Below are 26282 nucleotides of genomic sequence, written 5' to 3'. Positions count from 1 at the left end.
ACAAAAGGGATTCTTAGGGAAGGACAGTGAAAGGACACACATCAGGATCACATGAGGCCTCTCAGCTTGCCACAACAGGAGTGAACTTTGCAAACTGTGTCCTGGGAAGGAAGAAGATCCCCTGAGAGATACACCAGTTGTTTGGTTGCAACATGCAATTCTTCTTTCGTCTGTCCGAAGTGATTGCAATGCTCTGCAACAAGATAAAGCACGTCCTGATCCTCTTCACTTTACCCCCCGAGAGCAAAGGGTGCTCACCTGGAAGACAGTGACAATGGCCCACAGCAGGGAGTCAAAATTCTTCCGGTCAGGAACCGTATCTCCTGTGTCTGTCCTGAGGCTAAACTTGCAACCAAAGATGTGCATTCCCAGGATGCTGTTGGGACAAAAAGTGGAAATGGTGTCAAATACACATACCTCTGCTACCACCATGAGCTCATCAGAGTAATTCTTTTTTCCCCCTGACAATCTAGCCTAACTCCACAGGAGTGAGGGGTTGAACAGCACAGCAAGAACACTGGGACCTACCAGTGAAGAAGAAGCTGTGTATTGCACCCCTATAGCTCAACAAAACCCCTGCCTTCCATCTTTATTGCCTCACATATTCCCTTCCAACCTGTCCTTCAGATCCGCTCTCTCCATAGTTCTTGTTTGCTCTCATGTTTTCTTCATCTCCCTACCACTGCATCCATGGGATCCTCTAGCAAACTTTCTCAGTTGCTTCCTGTCACCCCTCTACCAGAGTCAGCCTCCAGACTGAACTGTTCCTGCAGCCAGTGGGGATTACCAAGCCACTTCACCTATCCTGCGATTGGGACAACACATTCAATGTCTGCATTTGGTGGCAGCATTTCTCCATCCCATCCAGGCCAAATCTTCAGCTGCTGAACCCAATTCAGGGCAGTGGTAACCTCAGCCCCTGTGAACAAATAAATGTTCTCCAGTGCTGCCTGAGCAAGCACAAGTCATGCAGTCGTGCTCTGAAGCTGCTGTCCACATGAGCCAGGCAGTACCTCTCCAAAACACTGTGAGGCAACCAACTGCTTCCCCACCTGAATATAAAGATGAAGAGCATGAGGAGCATGCAGAAGGTGGCTACGTTGTCCATGGTCTTCATCAGCACCACAAGCTGGCGGCGCAGCGCAGGCATGAATCGCACCAGCTTCAGCACCCGCAGGAGACGGAAAGTCCTCAGCACGGAGAGGCCCCCGTCCGCCTGGCCAATGATCTCCCAGATGCTATAGCCCAGAGGCACAGGGAGTGCGAGGGACAAAAAAGACAAATGAACGAACAGAAGAGAGAGAGAGGAATAACAATGCTAATCCAAGTTTTTACCTCTGCATTGGCAGCCAGTGTAAAGGGGTCAGATTAAAAAAAAAAAAAAAAAAAAATCTGTTTGAGCAAGTTCTAATTAGAAGTGTATACTATATAGGCTTATACTTCAGTGTAGAAAGCTGCATTTCTCCCTTAAGAACATGAACATGTTGCAGGAAGGGGGAAAGGATGGCAGCATTAAATTCCAGCAAGACAAGTTCTTCTATCATGCATTAAACCTTTGTAGCACCCTTAATTTGTTAATTTTTCAAATTATTCACAGCTAACATTTCCTGTGCACTTCCAACGCAATTGCAGTTTCCTCCATTCTACAAGGGAGAGAACTGAGGGGCAAAAATGCTGTGCTGCTTGCCTAGGGTCACCAGGTGTCGGGAACACCTGCTTTTCCAAAACTTTGGCCTTGTGCATCAGCTCACCTCCCCCTAGTATTGCTGCCACATTTTTATTTTTTTTTCTAAAGGCACATGAAAATGTGCAAGCTCTGTGACACCCTTTTCTATCTGTATTTCATTCAAACCCCAAGGCCCTTGTCACCTGATGATGACGATGATACTGTCAAAGATGTTGTAGGGGTTGCGGAGGTAATCGAAGAGACCAAAAGCAGCAAGTTTCAGGATCATCTCCAGGGCAAACATGCTTGTAAAGACAACGTTGCTGATCTCCAAGATGTTGGTCAATTCCTCTGGCTGGAGAAAAGACAAATTCAGAGAGTCAGAACTGTAAGAGCCCTGAAATTATGGGAAATAGAGTGCCAGCATTCCCAGGTGACAGGCTTTATAGGGAGCTGTGAAGCTCCCGTGAGTGAGATTAGAGTGGAGCTGGATAGAACCACTTGCACTCCAATTCCTTTGCACGCTTACTACCTTCATCACACATTATGGTCCTAACAAATACTTTCATTAGAGGGAGTCAGTGGCCTTATCGCCATTCATACAGCTAAGGCTGACCAAGTACCTTTCCATATCCCACTCCCTACCCTGGTCTCCCAGCTAAAAGCAGATTTACTTTGTGCAAAGAACTTGAGTATTTTTTGAAGCAGGGCAAAAGAGGTTTATCTGTGGTTAACCTCTTTCTTCTAGCATTTCTTTCTCTGAGGTATCCACAGATAGCTGGACCAATTTTTTGCTGAAATTCTGAAAACATTTGAATGGCAGCAAAACAGTTCCCCATCATCCTCTTAGCCGCACTGCACTTTTCTCTGCCTTTCCCCTCTGTTTCTTCCAGTCCCCATTTTTCTCTCCCCCGCTCCCCACCTAATCTTTGACATGCATCAGTTTTCCAGTCTTGCTCCAGCAGTCTTTTCTCATCCCTCTGTCCTCAGAGAGGTCTCAATAATTACCCAACTGAATGTCAGATGGGATGAATAAGACAACAGCGATGAGGGGCACACTGCTAACACCTACCTGTAAGGAACAGGAACAGCAGGACAAGATGAGGAAAAGAGAAATGTGGACAGCAAGAGGAGAAAGGCAGATGCACAAGGTGAAAACCTCCACGAGTGACACAAGATGACTGTCTCGAAAGAAAAAAAAAAAAAAAGGCAATCTGACCCTGTCTAAGGCATATTTCTTTTTTTTTTCTGTTGAATCTCTGACACATCTTTTAGCCCCAGTGACACAGCTTTCTCCAGCAGAGACCAATGTGTTTGTGCATATGAGAGAAACTGTTTTAATGATTCCATCAGTGGAACAAGTCTGAGCAAATTAAATTACACCTCCTTTTGTTTTCTGAATTAATGACTTTTTCTTCAGTATGTGCAGCCTTGGAAATTTCTCTGACAAGGTCAGGAAAGGGACTAGACTGTTTACTCAGGAATGATCAAATATTTCTTCAGAGGGAGACAGAGGCTGTGTTGATGTCATTGATGAGGGATGCCAGGATCTTGCAATCCCCTGTGAAATGGAGGCATTACCTGCACTGAATTTGGGAAGGACTCATCTGCTTAAAGCATCTCTCACCAAGGGACTAGGACTGCACTTGACCTAGCAGCAAGGGTGTAGCATGGCTACCACCTGGCTGTAGCATGCTGCTTGCCATCACATTCCCAATCAGCAACTGGTGGGGACCTGCTCCAGGTGAAGATGTGCCACCTTCCCAAGTGAAGGGACAAGGCACAACAGCTCCAAGACACTTCTTTGAGGCTCTTCTTTGAGGCTTTTCTGGCCCAAAGTTCTATGTTTACCTTGGGGCAGGTATGCCCTACTTCAGACAAGGTTACATATTTTATGTTTAACCTAGTGTGCCACTGAGCCCCAGCTCCAGCCTTTCTAGGTGAGTCTGACCCAGGCTGTGGTAGCAGACAGTGCTGCTCTTCATGTTTGGACACTCATGTTGAAAAGGTGGCTAAAGACTCCCCTCTTCCTTCACATTGGTCTGAGCTGTGCCTGACCACAAAGCCACTATTTTAAGCATCACATAAAGTGGAATGGGACAAGAACACCGCAAAAGTCTGTTGTTCAGGGCAAGAGGACAGACACTACTGCCACTGTGAAAACAAAACAGTGAGTCCCTGTAGGTCAGAGCAAATACTTTCATCATGAACTCAACATTAGTATCCACTAGGAAGGGGACTCATGGTCTCTCCCCCTGGACTACAAAATTGCTGTTTTTCTGAAGCTTTGTATTGGCTATGCCTGTTACTTATTCTGCTGGTGGGAGGGGAAAGAATGTAGTTCTGGGTCTGACTCTCCCCTGAAGTTGTGGGCTGCTTTAATCCCTGTTCTGGGAGCCCTATGGGCCCAGATCCTCCCAGGTGAGCAGATGGGCTGAAAACTGCTTCTCACACCTGCAGCTTCCTTCACCCTTTGCTAATTTCTTACATTCCTTGTTGCAGCTTTTTACTGAAATACTCAATTTCTTTACAATCAGAAAAGGAGAGATGGCTCAATTTCCATCCATAATCACACTTCAGTAACAAAACCATCCAGAAAATGAGGGGAAAAGGAGGGGAGATAAGAGAGAAGAAAGAGAAAGAACGAGCAAGTGGACACAGGAAGGTAAAGACGAAGATCATCACTTCATGGAGAGCCAGGCAGTAATAACACTTGCAGGGAGCATGAGGTCCATATGCTAAACAGAGATGCCAATTTCAGCCTGAATCAAATGATTATGTCAGTGATAAAAAGGAATGTAAAAAAGAGACAAGCTATGATGGTGGATTATCGTCCTCTCTGCTGTCCACATGCTCTCTCTTGTGCTGTCATAGGCAGCAATTGATGTCTGAAAAGCTGTGCCTGTATCTCACTTTTGGAAAAGGTCACCTGTTCCCCAGTCTCTCCTTCCCTCCCTGACATCTGTTTCTCTAGTCAAGCCTCCACCTGTTAATCTTTTTCTAATGGCCCATCAATCAGCCCCAGCAAAGCATCCTTCCTAGAGAGAAGTAGGAAAGGCTGGGCAAGGAAAGGAAAGAGAGGTGAGCAGAGAGAAAGGCAGTGAAAGAGAAATCAAGGAAAAAAGCTAAAAAAAAAAAAAAATTAAAGTAAAATAAACAAGAACTAGAAAAGGCGAGATTTTTAAAAATGGAGTAGGAAAAAAGGCTGGGGGGGGGAAGAGCAACACAAAAGAATGAAGTCAGGAAAAAAAAAGAAGAGAAAAAGGGAGAGGAGCCAGCCAGAGGGAATCACTCACTGACTAAAGGAAGATCCTGCATCACAGCCATTTCTGGGGATACAGATAATTCAGCAGAGTGCAAAGAGTCATCAGCTGGGAGTGGAGCTGCAGAGTGGAGGGGGGCGCTGTGTCCTGTGTGGGGATGCCCTTGCATCTGGGGCACTGTGGCCAGATGTGACAGTGGACAGTACTGGTGGCTGGGACAATACTAGTGGGGAAGGGGCTCTCTCTGGCCAGGGTAGCGTGAACTTGATGAAGGGGGCAAGCAAACAGGAAAAACGTTGTTCTCTCCTTTTCTTCCTACTGACACACAGGACCCCCAACATAATGGATGTGTCACCTCACAGTTGTGAGAGCTCCCATTCAGGCAACTCTTAGGCAACTCTCAGGCATTTATCATCAAAACCGTTAGCAAGGTTTTCTCCTCCCAGGCCATCCAGTTTTACCCAGAAACTGTAAACTGGAGTGTCCACAAGGAAAGGCCTGAACTCAAGGCTGTTTTAGTCCAACCAAAACCAGGGAACACCAGAGCATACAGCTCTCTTTCTAAATGCATGGAACTACCTAACTCACATCTTCATGGCACAAAGTCCTTAATTCCTAACAGTACAGGTCAAATACTGAGACTGAAATGTACAATTCAGATCTACTTCAGAGTTGTGATGAGAAACTACAGTGGGGTAACAGAGGGCAGTGGCTCAGCTTTTTTTCCCCTTTTCAGTTTCTTACTAACATTGGAGTTCTTATGTCAGATTAGACTGAAAACATAATTAGTCCATTATCTGACAGCAGCCAGAAACTCTTGCACTATTTTTATCCCCTTTATCACTAACTATAAAGGTTAAGAATAAGCAAGCCACCAAGCTCCTGCAGAAGTTTCTCCTAAACAGGAGTAAACGTGCAGCTGCCTAGAAACTGAAAAGTAATTTATGTGATCTATGCAGAGCAGCCCTACCAAAACGTACCTGCACATCACTACCTCTGAGAACATGAGAGAAATACTCCATAGAGAGGTTTCTCCAGCCTGTCCATTTTTACTCACCATTTCGAAGTTGCTTGACAATAATCAGAAGAGTCAGGAATCAGCAATGGGACATATCAGCTGGCTTTTGCTTACACTAATCATCACCTCACAAGCAATGCAGGATTTCGTGATGTTTTGTTATAACCTAGTTTTGCAAGAACAAAGTAACGTGGTTTCATCTACCACCCCAGGGAGACTGTTCCATCATTTACTAAATGTCAGTATGATGAGCTGGCTTGGACATTTCCTGAATGCCTCTGGCAAGCAGCAAATAGTAAAAAGAGAAGCAATAACTGTAAAATATGAACTTGTGGATGCAATAAATGCTGGTATAAAGGGAAATAACACAGACTAAGGGATATAAAGGTACTGATCCACAGGGCTGGTTTAGTTAGGAAACAAGAGATCATCTGTTGATCCACACAAGGCAGACCTCATAAAGTATTGATGTGATGTGCCAAGGAATACTGTAAATAGATACTAGAGAAGAAGTTACTCAGCAATTGTCTTATTGGCTGCTAATGGGAAAGAAGCTTGAGTCCCACAGGCCATTTGAGAAATCTATGAGAAAGACAGCCTGGGACACTCAGTTGGGAGTGGCTTTTCATCCTCATGCTGACTAAGGAAGAAAAGCAAGAAGCACCAGATTCTCTGTGAATATTAAAATACTAAGCCTCTTAAAAGGATCCTTCTGGATAGTCACAAGCATCTAATATCTTCATTTTCTACACTGGATTTTAAAAATAGGCACTTCCAAGTAGAAGCAAATCTGAAGAACTGCAAAAACTATTTCAAGCAGGACAAAGCTTGCTATGGTGGATTTTGGCTTGTGCAATGTCCCAGCAATATCTGCAGGCCTAATACTGAGGCTATTACATGGTATAATGCACACTGATGGATTTGAATAAACTTATCTATTTACAAGTGATAACCTGTGATAAGCTTAGGGATTAAAAATGACTCATAGCAGTGCAGATCATACAGGGATGTGTAAAGAGGTGGGAAGCTATCTTGGTCATACAAAATAGGACAGGACAAGGGACATGGGACAAGCTATACCAAGCTGAATTCCAAGGTGATTTGGATCTAAGTAGTTTGAGTTGTCAGGTTAAGTAAAAAAAAAAATAAAAATTAAAAAAATTGTAAATATCAAACCCCTGAATCGCAACAAACAGGTAGCTTTGATTCATATTTTCCTTTCTGTTGGTCAAGGCTCAGGATTGGAAAGTGAGACTTGCACAGGGGCTCTGTCCCCCAGGTTCCTGTGTTTCTGAGCCTGAAGCTTGTGCATGGCTTCTGCAGCCTCTCTCATCCTTTAACCTGACGATTGCTGGGTCCTTTGGTCAGAGGGCCAGCTGACACGTATATAGTCCATGAACAAGTGCAGCAGCAAGGAGCTGATGGACGTGCCATGAGCTGCTCAAACCTGTGACACCTTCACACATTACAGACAGATACATCCCCAGAGAGCGGCTGGGGTTGTGATCTCCCATGCACCAGAAAAGAAAAGCTCAAGAGGTCCCTATACACATTAGCTGTGGGCCAGGAGACATTCATATGAGGAAGCAGCTGAAGCAACAGAAGCTATTTCAGTCATAGGACGGCGTCACCCTGCAAATGACAGATCATTGTGGACAGGGGGTCTTTGCTGGGTATCATTCACTGCAAATTTGTTTCTGGGGGGAAAACAACAGGAAAAAGGGAAAGGAAGGAGAGAAAAGGAGGTGATGAAGAACCAATCTGAGATAGACTGATTGCATAGCTTGAGGAAAACTGAAAGGGAGCAAAGGGAAGTGCAAATGCCTGCATGCTTTTGAGTTAACTGCTGACTGAAATGGACCTAGAACTCATGGTACGGTCTGAATATTTTAAGTTTTTTAAATCTTCTTGTGCCAGGGAAACAGGATTCAGCAAATATATTTTAAACAGGCTGCACTACATTTTTCAGTTACAATCAATTCTGCTGACACGTCTTTCCAGTAGACTCAGCATGCAGGGTCATAAGCTTTTCCTAGCTACTTATAGATAAAAAGTGATAGCATAACTTTAAGGATGTGTCATTAATAGCCTGCTACTAGAAACCCTGAGGCTGCAGGCACACCCCACTCTGCTGTGGGCTGTACAAACACAGCAGAGGCGGTCTAGAAGGGCTTAAATCTGCTCACACAATAGCCAGAACATGAGAGCGAATTCTCTACCTCCAGCTCTAATATTCTTCTGTTAAACTCTTAATTCACACTGTCTCCAATGAACTAAAATGAACAATAGCTCTCCATGCTTGATGCTCACATCTTTAAAACATCAGTGGGCAGTTTTCATATTGTCCTGGGTTTCAGCCCTTAGTCATCTCTCTGGTATGTGATAAATACATCCCTCTTTTTTATCTGGTTTCATGAGTCAGCCCCTCCAGCCTCTTCTTCATTCTCCTCTCCTCTGAGCTCCAGCCGGTATTTTTCTGGTACCAAACTATCCAGTGCAGTTTTGCATTCTGGGATCAAATTAAGTTTACCCATCTTCATATCAGAAACTATCTGGGCTTTGAAAAATGGTCTAATGCTTGGTATGTGGGTGGGATGCAGACATCTGAGGCTTCAAATACTGTCTCAGACACTGTTCTGCCTTAATCACGAATTTAAGATAACTTGAGTCTCAAGATTTCTCCATGCAGATACAGCACAGGACAAACATGAGTGCCTTGCATGCACTAGACTCACGGTCTGTCCCTTTGCTGCCTGAGACTGTGTTCAGGACTAGACTTCACCTTGGCTCCAAAGCTTCAATACAGTCAGCATTTCAGTAGTGGAGCACTGTCTTATTTTTGTGATCTGGGCAAACGCATGGAGTGAATGATGGTCACATTCAGACTGGTGGCAGAGGTCTGAGACATGGATGTACAGCATGGACTCCTTTAACACAAAGTGCAGCAGAGCTACCAGACAGCAGTGCAGATTCAAGGTCACGGGGTTCTTAACACCTTCTGATGCTGGTTCTGCACATCACAAAGTAGACAAGCCTTTGTTTCACAGCTACAAAACGAGGGCACCCAATCCTTCTCCATGTCACAGGTCTGTCATTAGGATAAAGTGCACTGCTAACTCAGAGCTGCCTGCTAACTATTGGCATGAAAGTCAAACCTGTGCCCAGTAATGCTGTCTGTGTCTGACCTGTCTATCACTTGTCGTCAGGGCTAATAAAAGGCTCAAGCCATCTGAGCCCCCAGAATGCCTGGAGATGGGAGGTGGTATCTTCCTAGCCTTCTTGTGTAGATAGATTGTGCTCAGGCATCTCTTAATTAAGCTGAAAAGGCTAGAAAGCTGATGGATTTGAATTGAGATGCTGGTGAAGTGCCTGTGACATCCCCAGAGGGCACATTAAATTAACCAAACAGACTAAGGATTCAGTAAACTAATGAAGAGAGAAATGAGAGAGAGAGAGATGAGGAAAATGGAAGAGATGAAGGTGAAGGAAAGAGAAGCAGATGGAAGTAGAAGACAGGGTAAACCCCAAAACCAAACAAAAAAAAACCCACCAACAAACAAACAAACTCAACACCAAAACCAGAAGGATGAAAGTGAGCAGGGAGGAAAAGAGGGATTGAAAGGAGGTGAGAGGAAAATAAATGGAAACAGTTAAAGTGATTAAGTGCAGGGATAAGGAAGAGAAGAATCTGCAAGATCCCGAGGCTTTCTCCAAAGCTGTGCTGGGACCAACTGTGATGCAGCCTTGGGTCCAAATTGCTCAATATCTGTCTCCACTGAGTTTCATCAGCTGCTTATCAAGGCTGTAACCCTGAGCAGGGTTCACCAGTCCCTACTGCCCACCCTATGCCATGAGGTGCCTTACCTGCTCATGGTGCTCGATGCCCATGCTGATAGTGTTCACTAGGATTGCAATCATGATCCCACGGTTGAAGTATTTGCTGTCCACAATCCCTCGAAGCTTGACCCTCACTTCTCGCCACATATCACTGCAGAGCTTCAGCCGTCCGCCTTCTTCCACCTCCTCCTCCTCCTTCTCCAGTGCTGAGGCATCCTGGTCCTCTCTGCTGTCCTCTCCCTCCTCTTCACTGGTTCCTCCATCCACCTGGTCTGAGTCAGCACTACCCAGGACAGAGAGCCTTCGGGAAGCTTCTTGCTCGCCCCTACGGCATCGGGGGCAGTTGGTGGGATCAGAGGTTGCTGTCACAGCAATGGGCTGGACCAAGCCCTGAGGAGGGCAGTTAAGAGAGTTGTGCTGCTGGCAAAGCCCTGGGGAGAGAAAAGAGCATTGCTCACAGGCGAAGGCTTTGAAAAAGACATTGAAACTGGGCAGCTGCTTGGCTTCCAGGTTCTATGACAGGACAGCTGGGCTTTTTAGCTGTAAGGATCGTTAAACACTAGCACATCATCTCAAGGGCAGCAACAAAAGCTGTTGCCATTGAGGGCTTTACACTGACAGACTGGCTGGGTCACCAAAAGGCATGGTACTGTTCAACTGCCAGTGATTAGGCTCAATGGGGGCTCACGTCCATCAGAGCAAGAACTGTTTTGTCTGATGCAGGAGTAACAGCTTGAGACTCAGTAGCTTGTGCTAAGTGGGAACCGGGGGAAAAACAATTGCAAGGGCTGCTTTTGGCCTGAACTGCTACAGGTGGAGTCCAAGAACACACATGCTGAGCTGAGCTCTCTAAATTAAGGATGCTACTTCAGCAAAGCATCTCAAGAAGCCAGAAAAGGTAGTGTAAGAACACTTCCTTCTGATAGTCTGTGTGCTCTGAAGCAGAACTGGAAGATCAAATGGACACTGGGGGAATGAAGCAATTAATTCATTAACACAGTGCATGAAGCCTGCAGAAACTTTTCTCCCAGCAAGTAGAGAAAAAGGAAGACTGAGCATGCAACACCAGCTGAAGGAAAATTTTATTTTTGCTTGTTAATGGAAGTATAACTTAGGAAGGGCATCAGCAGGTAGTTAATACTAAGTCTATAAAACCATTTTTACAGTCACTTTTCAGGCCAGGAATCAAAGTTAAATGGTGCCTTGTGTCTAGTTTTACACAAGAGCATGGGCTCCCATCCAAAAAAACTGGCATCCACTGCCCTTCCATATCAAACTGACTTCTTCAGTATTGCTCCCTTGTTTCAGGAGACACCCTGTTACAATTCTAGTCCCTTTCCCTCTTGAAGTCTCACAGTAACTCAGTTTGGGAGGAGACTTTTGGGGGACTTGTTGTATCAATGAGTTCAATCCTTAGTGCCACTCCATCACATGCCCCTAATACTTCTTTCGCCCAAATGGCTATCAGCACCCTGCTATACCACACCTGGAGACCTTTACCATCTTCAGCCAGTTTCTTTAATATTATCCCAGTATGGTCTCTGGGTTTCAGACACAGGTTTCTCATGTTCCCTGCTGGTCACCCCTGTTTGTCCTGGTTTGAGGCAGGATCTAGCCAATTTTCTTTTTACCAATTTATTTATTTATTTCCCCCTTCAGTGAACTCTCTTTCAATACCAAAATGTTTACAATTACTGCTGAGAGACCAAGGACACTTTGCTCTGCTTGTCAGATCTGATGCTTCAGACACTAAAGGAACAGAAGAGTCGTATCTACAACCCTCCTGTAGGGAGGACTGGACTGGACAGATGTCAAATTGGCCAAATAAATTACTCAATCCCATATATACATTACCCTCGGTATAAATTCAGGGATCACTGATGTCAAGCCCCTTTTCCTTTCTCTTCCTTTCATAGCTGGCATCCGGGAAGGATTCTGTCTACCCATCTCCTTTGAACCCTAGGCCCATGTGTTCCTGACCCCTTTATGTCTGCACTCAGCTCCTCTCAGCCTTGTCATTATTTCAGGAAGTGGTTCAGGACTTTTTCAGGAATGTTCCATCTCAGGAGAATATACTGGGAGTTGCTGGGGGTGGGAGGAGGTGATAGGAGTTTTGCACATTCCTGAACATATTTGTATATATTTATACATATTTTCATTTAACAATAGTATTTAATTAAACTTGTTTGACTTTGTTTTCAATCCAGAAGCCTCTCTCCTAAATCTCTCTCCTTTCCCAATCTGGGTGGGAGAAGGAGAGGATAGAGAGTATTGTTGTTGCTGTTTAATTGCTGATCCCAAGTCAAACCGTGACATTCCCATTCTTGCTGGTCAACCCCACCTTGTTGGCCTGGTGGTGTTGGCCATGGCCCCACGCTCAATGGCCAAGGTTTATTCTAATTCAGTGCCTTATAGGCACAGGTCCTTTGACAAGCTGGCACATGGAGATGCTCCCAGTTACTCTCACATTTCCACTCTTGGCATTTCCACCTTTACCCACGCAACCCTTACTGTAACGCCTCTGGCTCTTCTGGCTCACGCCTCGCTTGGCATCGCTCGGCCCCACGTGGCCCTGGCGCCGGCTCTGTATGCTGTTGTACAGCCCGAGGGTGCGGCGCTTGGCTTTGCGCATGATGTGGCAGACGTATTGGAAGATCTCCTCGTAGCAGTCTCCTGGCTCCATGTAGCTGGCAACAGTGCTGGAGGAGAGGTACCGGGCCCGCTGCTCCTGCATCAGCTGGTGCTCTCGCTGCTTGGTCTCCGAGAACTGTGTGGCGATGACCACCAGGCACAGGTTAATCATGAAGAAGGAGCCCACCTAGTAGCAAAGAAGAAGAAGGGGCAGTCAATGTCTGCACGAGGAAGAACATGTGGGAGGGGGAATGTAAGAGAGGAGGGGAGAGGGAGAGGAGAGGGACTTGGAGGCAGTCAGAGGAACGGGAACCAGTCTGCGTACAGAGATGGGATTTCAGAGAAAGCCAGGGTTGACTGAGCTTGTTTTTGAGATCTCACTTGATGTAACTTCCATGCAGAATTCTGAGTTCTGAACTGAAATTCAGGAAACACAAGCCTGCTTTTTGGCAGGCTTTGGGACATCTAGCAAGTAATTTAGAAGTTACCTGCAAAGGTTTTGATGAAAAATTGACTTTTTCTTTCCCCCTCCTTTGTGTTAAACAGAACATGGGAGATAGAGGACTAGTTTGGTAGTTCCATTGCTTTCTCCTTTGCTTGCCCTTTTACTACTACAAAAATCATACTCTGTCATTTATGGTCTTCAACTCTTGAAGAAGGACATGTCAGTATTCTCAGAACACTGAATTTATTTCTACCATTTAGACCTTAATTCACCCTACAGGGAGATGGCAGTTCACTGAAATGAATGAGCTCTTCAAATCAAAGAGGAGTTTGCAAAAACTAATGACTTTGAGAGGGACACCAAATACTGTCTGGCAAAAAGTGCTTCCTTGATAAATTTCTATTCTTTAGATCCTTCTGATACATTATATTGACACATTATATTAACTCTTATTTTACTTGTCCTCTGGCCTACATAGGCTTTCCATTTCAAATGCAAAAAGAACCACAACCCATTCCACCAACTTCTTAGAAACAAAACAAAATGCCCAAGTTCTTCCTATTCTCTATACAGAACCCAAAATTATTCTCCGTACAGAAGCCAAAAAGTCTACAAGGCTTATTTTACAGCTTCAAGATTCCTTCCCCTCAGCTTTCGTAGCTGTAAAATGGAGCAAATATTTCCTGGTGCTGAGAGATCTGGAGGTAAAAATCTCACTCTCAGTGTCACATATTGTGAAATTACAGATGAATCTCCAGTAGGAGAGCTATCCATTACACTTAGAATAAAACCTGGGCTTCAATATGAGGAGAATTTCATACATAAAAGGGCTGGTAACAACATTCAAAATAATTCTCAAAAGCTGTGAGGCCTTGATTGTTGCCTACTCCCTGTAGAGCTGTAAGTGGCAATAGAGCATTGATAAAATGCAGAGTCTGATCTCTGATCAAGGATCATACATCTGTGCTGCTCTGAAATGGACTCCGTGGGGCAGCCCTTGGGAGGAGAGGAAGCACCAGCTCAAGATTTCTTCTTCCCCTGAACCAGGAAGCACCCCTGTTAAGGGACATCGTCGTTCTCTGTTCCTCCTGTACAAACCCACACAGGACCCAATCTCACCTCCCTGTCTCTCCTTTCCAAGCAAACAGCTTTGACGCAGAGCTGGATCCAGTCCTTCTCTTATCCTCACACATGTATCCTCCCCCATATAACCTTTCAAGCAAAGGGGAGAGGGCAAGCAAAGGTGGCAACAACTAAAGCCCAATCCCTGTGCACGGAAAACATTGAGGTTTTTTCAGCATGTACCCCAATTTGTTTTTTCTATCCAAGCAGCCTTCCCCTCAGTACACTGCCCTTGCCACTCCCCCACCAGCTTGCTCCCTTTGTTGTCCCCTTCTCTTGCACACAGATGCCCAGCAGCTCTGTCTGGAGGCTGAGTCTGTCTGGAGTACAGTGTATCTCAGTATTTCAAAGGGGAGGTGTCCCTGCTAGCATTTGAATAAGCCTTTGAAATATGAAGTCCTTCCCAACTGTATTTAGCATAAGGACAATAAATCATCTCAAAATAAAGGGGTTTTATTTTATTTTTCTCCTCCTCTCAGCACCCTTCAAAGCTGTTCTAATTCTGTTTCTCTTCATCACTGAACCCTTCTTTTCCCTCTCCTCCCACCCATAATTCAGCCTATTTTCCCTTCAGCTTCTGTATGTGGCCTTGAAAATTAAATTGATGCCTCGTTCGGATTCCTTCGCATTCCCTCAAGATTTCCCCTAGCTCATGATGTCTTGCCTGCTTTCACTGATGAGAGTATTACTGGGAATCCAAATTCTTCTCCATGGATTGTTTGCTGTGATCTTCCATCAGGTGACCAAAAAGGGGAGAAGTGTGAGGGCTGAACATGGCTACTAGCTGCCAACCCTTAAACCTCCAACCTATGAACACTAACGGCAAAACAAATGAGGTTTTTTAATCCAGAAGATGACAGACAAGTCCATAAACTCTAAGGCTCTGCCAAGCTTGACACTGCCTCCCAGCTAGCAGAAGGACAGAAAGGGTCCCAGATGGCTCATAATCGAGCAATCCATTGCAGCAAGCTGAGCAGGGAGACCAAAAGTGTCTGACATGGAGTCAGACAAAGCATCTGACAGAGGCAGAAGGAGATTGTTGATCCAAAGCACCCCAACACATTCAGCCCTGAGACTGAGCTGTACTTTGATTAAGCAAATTCTGGCCTTGTTCAGCCCAAGGTTCAATTCCTGTCTCTGCAATATCTAATAAAATCTGATGGTGTTGGACATGCTGACTTACTTGCCCATTTTTTTATTGTTTATGCCTGGATATCCAGCTTGTCTTCTGAAGCCCACATGCATACCACTGAATGCTGCAATGTGTATGCCAGCATGAGAGTTCAGAAGAGCTTTCTCTAGTCCAGGAGCCACACAAGTGGCCAAGTAGCTGGAGAGGTGAAGAAAGAAACAGGTGGACCTCAAGCAAGAAGATTCAGATGAAACACTGACCCAAGAGGTGAAAACAATCCTTCCTTCCCATCACCTCCCTGAACTCTGGAAGAGGGGGAAGCTATTTATGATTTTCTGAATACTTTTACCAGGTTGTTCTACAAGGCCAGTCTGAGTGCCAGGGTCAGCCAGCACTCTTCCCCTCTGCAGACCCCATCTATGCAGGAGTCCTAACCATGATAGGATTATATCCACCTAGTGGAGCCTTCTTCCTGCTAGATGAACAGGAACAGGTAATGCCCTTTTGAAGGTGTTTGAAAATATCTCTGTGAGGGAAGGAGAAGTCATGGATAAAAACATAGTACTAAAGAAGAGGCTGCGAAGATCCAGCCCCAGAAGAGTAAGTTTGAGCCAAGGCTAGGATGTATGTGGAAAAGCTAAGAGTCAGGGCTTGAAGTATGATTGTCAAAGCAATCCTGCCTAGAAACCCAGGTCTTTCAACCATGGAGAAGGGGCAAGGATAAAGACTGGAAAGACTTGAAGAGGGATCACCATTTCTGTAAGAAGACTCAGCAGGAAAACAAAACCAAGAGATAGCAAGGTCATGCTGTGGTGTTGCTATGTGCTGCAAAAGTTGCATTACACATGCAGAGAAGGTAACAGAAAGGTTAAATACTTTTTTGGTGTATCTCCACCAATGGCAAAAGAATTATCTCATCTAGCTCCTTTGTTCTGAGCAGTCCCCAGAGTAAGCTGAGCTTCATGTGCTCCTGTTTTTGATGGAAATAAACCTACAGGACTTTGGCAAATGAGAACGAAGTGCCAAGAAATGTCAGTGACACTATTGTAAAATCTCAGGTGGAGTGTTTAATTGAGGGTCTTCAGCAACTGCAAATTCAGAGACAAATTTGAATGACTGGGAAACCACATGAGCTGAGCCAGCACTAGAAGGATGCTCCTGCTTAGAAGCAAAAAATACACTGACAGAATTTATGTAGTTTGGAGCAGGGGGTGAGGGGCAGTTTTTGGAAATGGCCACCAGTAGACAGGCATGCCCACCCCAGTGGATAGCCACTGACTCTGCACAGTCCTTCCTGGCTATGGGAGAGACTAAGTCTGAGACAAGGGGTAAATTGTGTGCACACTGTACAAATCTGGGCATCTTTACCATGCTGCTGAAAGTGGAAATGCAAGTAGGTACTGAGTATCTACTACATGGTAGGAGATCTGAACAAACTCTATGGGAAATAATTGTTTTCTGAACTCACAAAAAGTGGTGGATGTTCAGTTTGTCTTTGAGAACAGAGGTGGCACGGAATTCCTCTCCTATCCTATGCAATCATAACTCTGCAACCTTCTCTCCTGGGGACTCTCCAGCCACAAAATAAAAGCAGCATTCGTTAAGGTGAATTTCACCTCTGCTGTCCTGGCTCATGCTTCAGCCCACAGGGCTCCTTGTCTTTCCCTTGTGAAGGCAGAAGGCCAGAAGGCAGGGAGAAATCAAGAATATCACAGAGATTCAGCATTTTTTAAGTTCTCTGACCTGAATGGACCAGTAGATATTTTTGTGCCATTCCCCCATATGTACAGGCTGCAATAACTTTCCCAGAAACTGGATTAAGGTTTGTTTGCTCTCAAGTCACTGCATATCAATTTGAATTTAAACTATATCCTGTGTCAGGTGAGTCTATTAATGCTACTGGGTGACTGCGTCTAAAGATGCTATTTCTAGGAGGGCAAGGCCAAACAGGACAAGTAGTAGATGGAGAGCAGAGTCTTAGCCAGGTCCATTCAGCAGCCTATCTAAATTCATGTAGGCCTTGGAAAAACCCATGGAGGTCCTTACCGGCTAAGCAACCTAGAACTGAAGTGCACCTACTGTTTACAGATTTTATACTTCCCATAATCCATTCCATGTCTTTCCCTTCTACTCAGCCTTGGTCCCCCTGTAGAAAAAGTGCAAGAGAATTCATAAAAACAAAATCCTTCCTTGTTAGAAAGGATGTTCCCTTCAAGAAAATGCACTTATGTGTGGGAGGCTGGAGGAATGGAAGAGACAATGGCATCACGTTTCTCACCTCTCTTTCCAGACACTGACAACAAATGTCCTTACAGCAAAGTAACCTTGAAACTTCACTTGTATGAATCTATGGGGCTTATAAACTGCTTATTAAGTTCTCATCACGGACACACATCTCTCTTTCCATCCCCAACAGCCACAATTGATCTTACACAGACAGTTTATGTTGGACTGCTGACACTTTCAGAGCAGCAGCTCCTTTTTGTTCATGGTGAGGAAGTAATTCAGGGTGACAGACCCTGAGTCTGACAAAATCTGAGACCCTGAACCTGAGAAATTCAGGTGCTGCCAAAAGCCATAAAGCATGGCTCAAGAATTACTTGAAAGCTTAAAATGTATAAAGAGACCGAGTACGAGGGCAGATGGAGAAATGGTTTTCTGTACTTTCGAGCCTACTGGTTTGGGGAATTTACTTTGAGAGATCTGCAGATGGGAACATTATCTTGCACTCCATTGTGTGTAGGGTTATGTATATCTCTAGGAACCAATCCTGAGCATAGTTTTTGAGTGAAAGAGAATAACTAGGCTGACAATTACGCCATCCTGTCAATTACTCTTGATGAAAGTCAACCAACTGGGCTACTCAGACTCCCAGAAGAAATTCAGGGAAACTAGTTTGTTTCTCTGGTATCTGTGCTGACCTAACACCTGTTTTTGTAGGCTCTTAGCTTGCGATGCTGGTAGTCATAAAGTCTCATACTTACGATTATCAGCAAGATAAAGTAGATAAAATTGTAGAAGGAATGGGCATCCATCACATAGTACATGATCTCCACCCACCCTTCCAGTGTGATCACCTGCAAAGACAAACAACAAGAGAAACAAATGAAGCAGGCTTTCAAAGTTCACTTCTCAGTGTATACGGGCAGATATTGGCAGAGCTGTTGCAACCTAAGGTAAGTGAGAAACAATTCAAGGAGGCCAAATTTCCATTCCAGAAAATCAGCATGGTCCTACTTGGTGACACTGGCATACTGTCAAAGCCTGTGAGATCATGCTAGCTCACAGCAGGAATATTTCATTAAAATAGTTCATTTCCCTGGATCGCAGTGGGTGAAAACCTGCAGCAGGTTTCTGTGCCCCTTGGACTGGACACTGCGTACAGCCGGTGGAAAAGAAAAAAGGCACGGATTTCAGCTCCCATCTGCAGTGTGTGCTGGGAATTAAAAAAAAAATAATAATAGACTCCTTTGCTATAGTGATATGGATTGATGGGAAAGCTGATACAAGTCAGCCTGAAGGGTGTAGCTCGCTTCAGCCAGGGCCTGAAACAGCTCTGGGTCCCTTCATGTCTTCAGGAACACTGTGGTGTGCACTCTGTCTCTCTTGCCAGAGTAGTTACCAGGCCCTTTTCTCTCTGCAGCTGCCTCACACCCTGCAGAAGCCTTCATGGGGGCACAGAAAGATTGAGTTGGAAAAAAGAAAAAAAAATAGCTCGAGCCTTGTTGGGAGGCTAATTTGGTCTTACCTGAAATATCACAATCCAGGCATACCCGATGTTGTCAAAGTTGATGGCACCCTTGTGTGGGTTGGCGTTGCCTGTACGGCACACATTGTAGTACTGGTTCCAGTTGACACACATGCCACTGATGTTGAACTCTTGCCGGACTGAGTTGTAGTAATAGTAATCATCCTTGTCCAAACAACATTCATGGCCCCGCTCTTTCATTGGGGGTATCTCATGACAGCCCATAATTCCATTGTCTCCTGACAGTGAGCAGATAAAGGGCATCTCATCATCTTCCTCAGGCTGGTAATAAGGGGGCAGGACAATGTCACCTTGTCTGCAAGGATAAAAAAAACACAGTCATAAAGCTGCTGTGACAGACAGTTTCTCATCAGTGACACTGGTGGAGCTGGGAGATCCCATCCTGACATAGGGATGGCACTGGGTAAGGGATTTCCAGGTTTATTGCTTTAGGAGAAGGGAATGGCAGGCAAGATTCCTGGGAAACAGGAAATTTCCAGGGTGAGTCCCCATTTTTCAGAGCTTTGCCTGCTATGAGATCACTCCAAACTATATTACACAATTTAATTGCATGGAGATGAAGCAAAGCTGGAAAGCAGAGATCTACATTCTGATCACTCTCTCCATTAGCATCAAAGCTAAATCAGATGCAGTGATATTAAGGAAGTTCATCAGGCTTCACTGTGATGTGCTCATGTATGTAACCATTGATGGACATGTTTTATAACATTTGGCAGTGAACCTTCTATACTTCTAAAAAAAAAAAACAACAGTTCATGCATAATTAAGGTTGTACAGCTAAGCCTTAAAATCAGGAAATGCAAAGTTAAAATTGACTTAACTTTGACTCCTCCTTGACAGTTGGCATTGTGGGTGCAATGTTTCATGACAAGTTCACATGCTTTTATCCAAATAATGCAAGCACCTTCCAAATGCATGAATAATTAAAATAATCTATGCTTGCCTAGCTGGAGACAAGCTAATAATCAGGAGAGTGAAAGGTGGATCTGGTGCATTCCTTGCAGTGCTACAATCCACAACTTCCAGGTTGCAGGCATGTAGACTTTTTCACTAAGTGTCATTGGAAGAGGGCAGGTGTTGATGAAAAAGGAAAGAGAGAAAGTGTCGGATTCTAAACTAAGCAGCACTAAACCACAAAGATCTGTCATAACACATCCACATCATTGGCGAACTGGGTGCCTGGAGAATTAATTTCTCTAGTAATGGACTGCTAAAGATTTTTTAGTATCTGTCACTTTGCAGGCTGTGGCCCCAATTCGCTTGGTTACATCAACTCTGCATGGATGTAATTACACTACATTAAAGCAGTACTACCCCTGATTTACATAAAGGACAATCATCCTAAACATTCATTTTCCCCCAAGGAATATATAAACACAGTAAATGGCTGCTTTAAGTGGCTCCTACTCTCCAACACTGCTGCTGTTCTGCAGACTGTATTTTCACACTTTTTTTTTTCCCAATTTGAGATGATCTAAAGCTTCAGAATTGTTTAATCAGTCTAAACTGATCTACAGCTTTAGGGTTTTTTTTAAGCAGTCTAAACTGATAGGACGTCTGGGATTAGTATATGGTTTTAAGAAGACATTTTAAAGCCTGAGATCTGCTAAAGCCAGAAAGTCAACAGGAGTAGCTGTGCCCTGGAACTGGTTCTCTGCTCCCCAGGAGGGTAATCAGGCAGGAGCTCTTCTACCTCACTGCCTCTGGAGAGGAGGAGAATCATGCTCTGCCTGCTCCTCCCTGACCCAATTGCCCCAGAATAAACCTCAGACACCTGTAATTGACCCCTGTGTGGCTCCAGGCTCTCTCTGCCAGAACGGTACCCACATTTCTCCATGTTTGGTTGTTTGTTGTTGTTTTCTTTTTTCCCATTCAAGCAGCTGTTTTTCACTTTCAGATGCTCTCATAACCCTGCTGTGGGTCACCTCTCTCAACAGTCCTCTGTCCCCTCCCCATGGCACCTCCTGAGGTTTTCCAAACATCTCCCTGTGTCCTTCCTCCGGAGCTAAAGCACTACTATCCAAACTGTGACCTCGGCTCCATTTCAGAGGTGCCAAAGATGTCCCTAGAAGCATCAGACAGCACTATCACTTTCTGTAATATTCCTCGAGTTGTTATTTTTGAAGAGGGAGCAAGTTCAAAAGAAAGAGGTCATGGCTGGTGTTTCAGTTTCAGCTCTTTTTGGGAGTAGGAGCAGTATCTTGAATCCCTGGGCATGCCTGGAGGAGGCAGCTATGCTAACCTGTGCTTTGGCCAAATCCAAACGAGTCCACGTGGACCGTGACAAAAGATTAAAACCAGCTGCCTTTACCCTCCCTCCCTTTCCACTGTGAGGCACGGCCAACACTCTGCACACTGTCACCCTACAGCTGTTTTGAGGAAGTGATACACAGAGAACCAGGCAGCAGGAGACAAGAGAGCAGGGAAGGAGAAAGAGAAGTGTCCCTGGAAGAAAGGAAGGAGACACAATCTCCCAGGCACTCACATTGTGAAATTCTCCTCCATGAAGCAGCGGTTGCGGAGCAGTCCAGCCCACAGCTGCACTCCGATGATGCCGAAGATGAAGAAGACAAAGAAGCAGAGAAGAAGGACGTTTCCCAGCATGGGCAAGGTGTCCAGGAGCAAGTTCACGAGGATGCGCATGCCTGCAAGGAGGAGCAGAGAACCAGAAGGAGCAAGAGTGAGATGGAGGGACAGAGAAAGATAAGGGGAGAAAAGGAACAGAAGGAGAAAGAAAGGAAAGTTTAAGAGACACACAAACACCAAAAAAAAGCCACATGAAGATAAATCAGTGTGTCAGAAATTAATTACTGCCCAAATCTGGCTAGACTTATGATTGTTCCCCTTCCTTTTCCTAACCTCTACTGACACGCAGCCAGCAGAGCTGCTGTGATCTCTTAATCCCAGGCCTCTGTCTGCAGCAGGAAGAGTAAAAGGTACCATCATCTACCTCATTAATATTCCTCCCTTTCCCTTCCCTCCAGAAGGGCAACGGAGTGACAACTCTATCCCAAACGTGCACTGCATCTCAGTGGTCTCATCCTTAGATGGGCCAGACTGAAAGTCATCCCAGTTCAACAACTGCATGCTGCAAACTGTGAGAATTGCATCCATGGACCAAGGCCAGCCTGCCTACAGGGAGAAACCTCCCAGCACACACAACTTGGCATAAATTGGTTTTCTCAGTGACAGCATCAGCAAGGGACAGTCACAGAGACCACACTCTCCACTCTTGGCTAGTCCTCCCTCCCCAAAGAGCTGGAGCACACAAGTAGCAGGCACAGCCTGAAATGCTGTTGGCACAGCACATCTGGGCAGTGCAAATGTTTCAGAAAACCTTTTTTTAATTACTTCTAATTATCTAATGAATTATTTCTGCGGTTTTACTTCTCCCCTAGCTCTTCAGCTCACGCAGCCACAAGCAGGGGTAAAGATAGGCTCGCTTCTCCAGGAAGCTAGTGACTTCTCCTCTGCTCTCCAGGGATGGCAAAAGTCTAAAAAACCTTCTGTGCATCACCGTACCACCTTCACCCCTGCACAAGCCTCAAGCAGTCATCTCTCCTTGCCTCTACACAGGCCCTTCCCCTGGAGGCTCAGGAAGTTCCTTCACTGAAGATGTTCCATGTAGGCCAGCAAATAATTAGCTAATTAGGTATTTATAGCCAGTTCATTACTTCAGATAGCAGTGGAAGGGGAAAGAGGAGCAAGACAAGATTAGGATTCTCTGACAGCCCTTTGAGGCACAAGCTAATCCCCCTTGTGTGCCCAGCATCAAGTAATTAGCCACATGATGCTGTGTGTTATGGTCTATCTCTATTCCCTGAGTTGCTCACTCTGTAGAGAAGGGAGGGAAGTGCTGCCTGCAGGGACACACAGGCTTGGGATGTCCACACAGTGAAGGGAGAGGGAAAAGGGTGCCTGGTGTAGGACATTGGAGTGGTTTAGCTCAGGAGGGAATGTTCTGGGGACAGATGGGGGTGGGGGAGAGACAGGAGTGGTATTTGCAGGCAGGTGATGTGTAGGAAGGAGAAGATGCTTAATGATGGCTACATGAGATCATGAAGGACTAGGAATGATGGCATTAGCTCTCAGGCCAGGCTGTGGAGCAGCAGCTAAGCCCTGCTTGCCTGACTGCCCAGCTGCATCACTAGTCACCAGCGAAGGCAGTTTCTTGACATCACATCAGTCACTCAGCAGTGCAGGGCTGCAGCTCCAGCCCTTTGCTGGGGATTGTGGATATGCCATGAGTCACTCAGAGTTTTCTGACCTGTCACTGCACAAAGCCCAACAGCACAGGCACAGTGCCCTGCTGCGTGCTGCTGTGACCTGCCAGGCTCTGGAGCAACATTTGGCTTTAAGGCCACACACCTTCACTGCAGTGCAGTGTGTTCCCAGCATTAACACTGCTTCACAGCACGAGCTCAGTAGTTCTCATAAACTGCCCTGGTCAGTACACAAGGGAGAGCCAAGTGGCACTGGAAGCTGTGCCAGCAGCCCTGCAAGGTTGAGGGGATGTTTTTCAGATCAACTGATGCTAGCTCCATCTCAGAGCAGAAGTAGTGGGAAGAATGAGACTGCCTTTACACTGAAACGCAGAACAGATAGAACAGTCAACCTCACCAGAATTTTGCAGACAACATGCTTGTTGGGTCAGAATTTGCAAAATGTATTTTGCCCAAGTTTCAAGTGACTTGCAAAACTTGTCTGCTTTTCATTGGAAATTTTGTGCCTACCCATACGTTCTCCATCCTCTCACAGGAGGTACTGATGGTACAGGACTGTGCTACCCATAGCTCCAGATTCATAGCCATTACCCTCATGAGAGGCCCTCTCAGATACCTTGGCCCACAATCCAAGAAGCAGCAGGTGACCCCATGTCAAGCAGGTGGCCACCAGGCAAGTGGCCCCAGCACTTGGTGTCTTTTCCACATCACAAAGAATTTCAGCTCTGGTGGATTCCATTCCTAATGAAATCAAATTTTTATTTTTTAAAAATCTCTAGGTTGAACAGAGTTACTCTTCTCTGCACATTGATGTGGTCTGTAGATATGCAGATTGGTTCTTCCAAAAGCAATAATGCTGAAGATACACCCATCCAAACATAAATTGCAATTCTCCTATGGGCCAACCACCTCTAAGAAAACTCCATCACTTCACTTTGCACAATGCCTCTTTTGCTTGCTGCCCTAAACCAGAAAGCAATTGCTCTGGGAACTCATTTTTCACCAGAGGCACCAGTTTTCCATCAAATGGACCTCCTCTGCTGAGTTCAGCCAGTTAGTGGAGGTATTTCAACTACTACTTCTATACAGATGAAAGACACAGCATAAATACAAGCTCAGTACCTATGTCCTCTCCATTGTCAGCCTCCCCTGTTGCACAGTATGTGCCATAGTCCCTGAGCCTCATCCTATACTACGGCATTTTGGCAGTGCTCCTTCTGCACCTCTGCCAGACTCTGTGGGCGCTCTGGGGGGCAAGCCCTTGCAGCCTCCCCATCCCCTCCTGAGCCAGCAGCCCTGTGTGGGTCTGTCCACAGCTGGGCTTTGCAGTCCCCTGGACCCAGGAAGGGACAGACTGGTCCAGCAGTCATGCTAAGGCATCTGATGCAGGTCTGCAAGGAAGGACCTCACTGCCAGGTGTCTGAACACTTTCATGGCAGAAGGGGATGAGTCCTACTCAGGCAGGACCCACAGAGCAGTGTGTTTTGGGGTCTGTACAGCCTGACTGGGGGTCTGTACAGCCTGACTGGGAGAAGGGTGCAAACAGTCCCTAGCTCCTCAAGCATTCACGAGGTGTCAGAGGAAAATGGAGAAAGGCTGAAAAACCTAAGATAGAGGGTAATGATTTATTGCAGACCCTGGTGGCTGAGATAAAAAGGCAAAGCAGCTGCAGGGCAATGGAAATGAGCAGGCAGTATATTTGGAAGTGCTGCTTGGGGAGCATTCTGTCCTGTAGAACTGGAATGCATCTCCTTTCCAACGGGCCTTCGCCAGATAAGACCCCATCCACAGCAGTATGGGTGCATCTTGCATGACAACTTCTGGAAGGTGCTGGAAAGCTGGTTCTTCAGCAAAGCCCTGTTGCTGCCTCCTTCCTACGTTCCAGCACCTCTGCCTTCTCTGTCTCACTGTGCCTACATCTCCTCTCTGCCTCTGCAGTGCTACCCAGCATCTCCCTGCCTCCCTCCCCACCACTGCCTTTCCTCACATCCTCATTTATCCTTTACCATCAGCAGAGCAGAAGCCATGCTGGCTCACAGCAAGGAGGGAATATGAAAGGGACAATGACCTTTTCTGAAGCAACCTTTGAAAAAAGAAGACGTTCCCTAAGAAGAAAAAGGAAGAGGGGCTGGGCAGTCTGGAGAAAGGACAGGGAGGGAGAGCACTGATGAAGCAACATTCAGCAACCAAACAGGCTCCCAGGGCATCAAATATGAAAAGGTTTTGCTCTTCAAGGGCAAGAAAAGCTAGAAACATTAAATATTCATGAGTGCCAGGTGTGGACTCTGAAAGGCCTTTTCTCTTCCCCACTCACCCTCAGAAGGAGACCAGGGGAAAGGAGGAAAAGAAATGGCATTGGCTTTGGGCATCCAAGGAAGGATCCTCTCAAAACTATGCTCAGATAATGCTTCTGTGCTGCTTACCCAAGTGCTTGGGCAAGTGGTGGGGAAGGGTGCTCAATGGGATCTCCCCAGCAGGGCTACTTCTGGCAGGGTATCATGCACGAGTAAAGCCACGAGCCCAGCAGAGATGCGTTCACAGTTCCAACACAGCAGCAGAGGTTGCAGGGATGAGAAAGTACGTTGCAGGGATGAAAAGCAGCAGGAGGGTGACAGAAGTGCTGGAGAGTGAGCTGTCAGAGGGAAGCACGGGACTGAGCAAAGCCAAAAGACAACGCAGAGTCGTGGAACTCCCTCCTGAGTTTGGACAAAACAAATCCTCTGCCTCGCCCCAGCAGGACCCAGAGGCTTCTCCCGACAAATTCTGAAGATGCTACAGTGACTGTAGCTCCCTCCAGACACTTGCCATCAACCTTGATTAGCCTGGCCATCACAGCTAAGCAGACTCGTTTGGCATGTGCTGGGTAAGCACGGACACAGTGGTGAGCAGCTAGAGCAGGGCCGGGAGGAGGCCAGCTCCAAGCCACTGCAGCCAGCTGCACAGTGCAGGTGTGCCTGGCCACTTACCTCTACCTGCCCCTGCTTGGCATCACTCTGTCACTCCACCTTCTTTCCCCTGCCTCTTTCAAAGAGTGAGGACCAGGAGCTGAGCTGATTCACTCCCTAAAACTAATCATTCCATGATCTGAATAGCGGGCTAGCTCAGGAGAGGGTTAGAAACGCTGATCTTTCTGGTTTCTTACACCTCACCCACCTCCTAGGCTTTCAAGTCCTCCC

The 26282-nt window shown here is 45.8% G+C and overlaps 1 protein-coding gene across 6 annotated transcripts in view; it reads right to left on the bottom strand.

Annotated features, from left to right (window-relative positions):
- CACNA1I (calcium voltage-gated channel subunit alpha1 I) overlaps positions 1-26282 on the bottom strand; it is a 181589-nt gene that overhangs the window by 40451 nt on the left and 114856 nt on the right. For all 6 annotated transcript variants that reach the window (XM_051627380.1, XM_051627391.1, XM_051627420.1 and 3 more), the window contains 8 exons: positions 21369-21528; positions 18863-19178; positions 18099-18191; positions 12296-12602; positions 9812-10215; positions 1870-2021; positions 1053-1238; positions 259-376 (listed from right to left, as the gene is read on the bottom strand). In XM_051627380.1, coding sequence (XP_051483340.1) covers positions 259-376; positions 1053-1238; positions 1870-2021; positions 9812-10215; positions 12296-12602; positions 18099-18191; positions 18863-19178; positions 21369-21528 — 1736 coding nt within the window. The remainder of the gene's footprint in view (positions 1-258; positions 377-1052; positions 1239-1869; positions 2022-9811; positions 10216-12295; positions 12603-18098; positions 18192-18862; positions 19179-21368; positions 21529-26282) is intronic.

Source organism: Apus apus, chromosome 1 (assembly GCF_020740795.1).
Source record: "Apus apus isolate bApuApu2 chromosome 1, bApuApu2.pri.cur, whole genome shotgun sequence".
Lineage (NCBI taxonomy): Eukaryota > Metazoa > Chordata > Aves > Apodiformes > Apodidae > Apus > Apus apus.
Note: the sequence above shows the minus strand (reverse complement) of the source record. Positions and strands in the feature narration are given on the sequence as shown.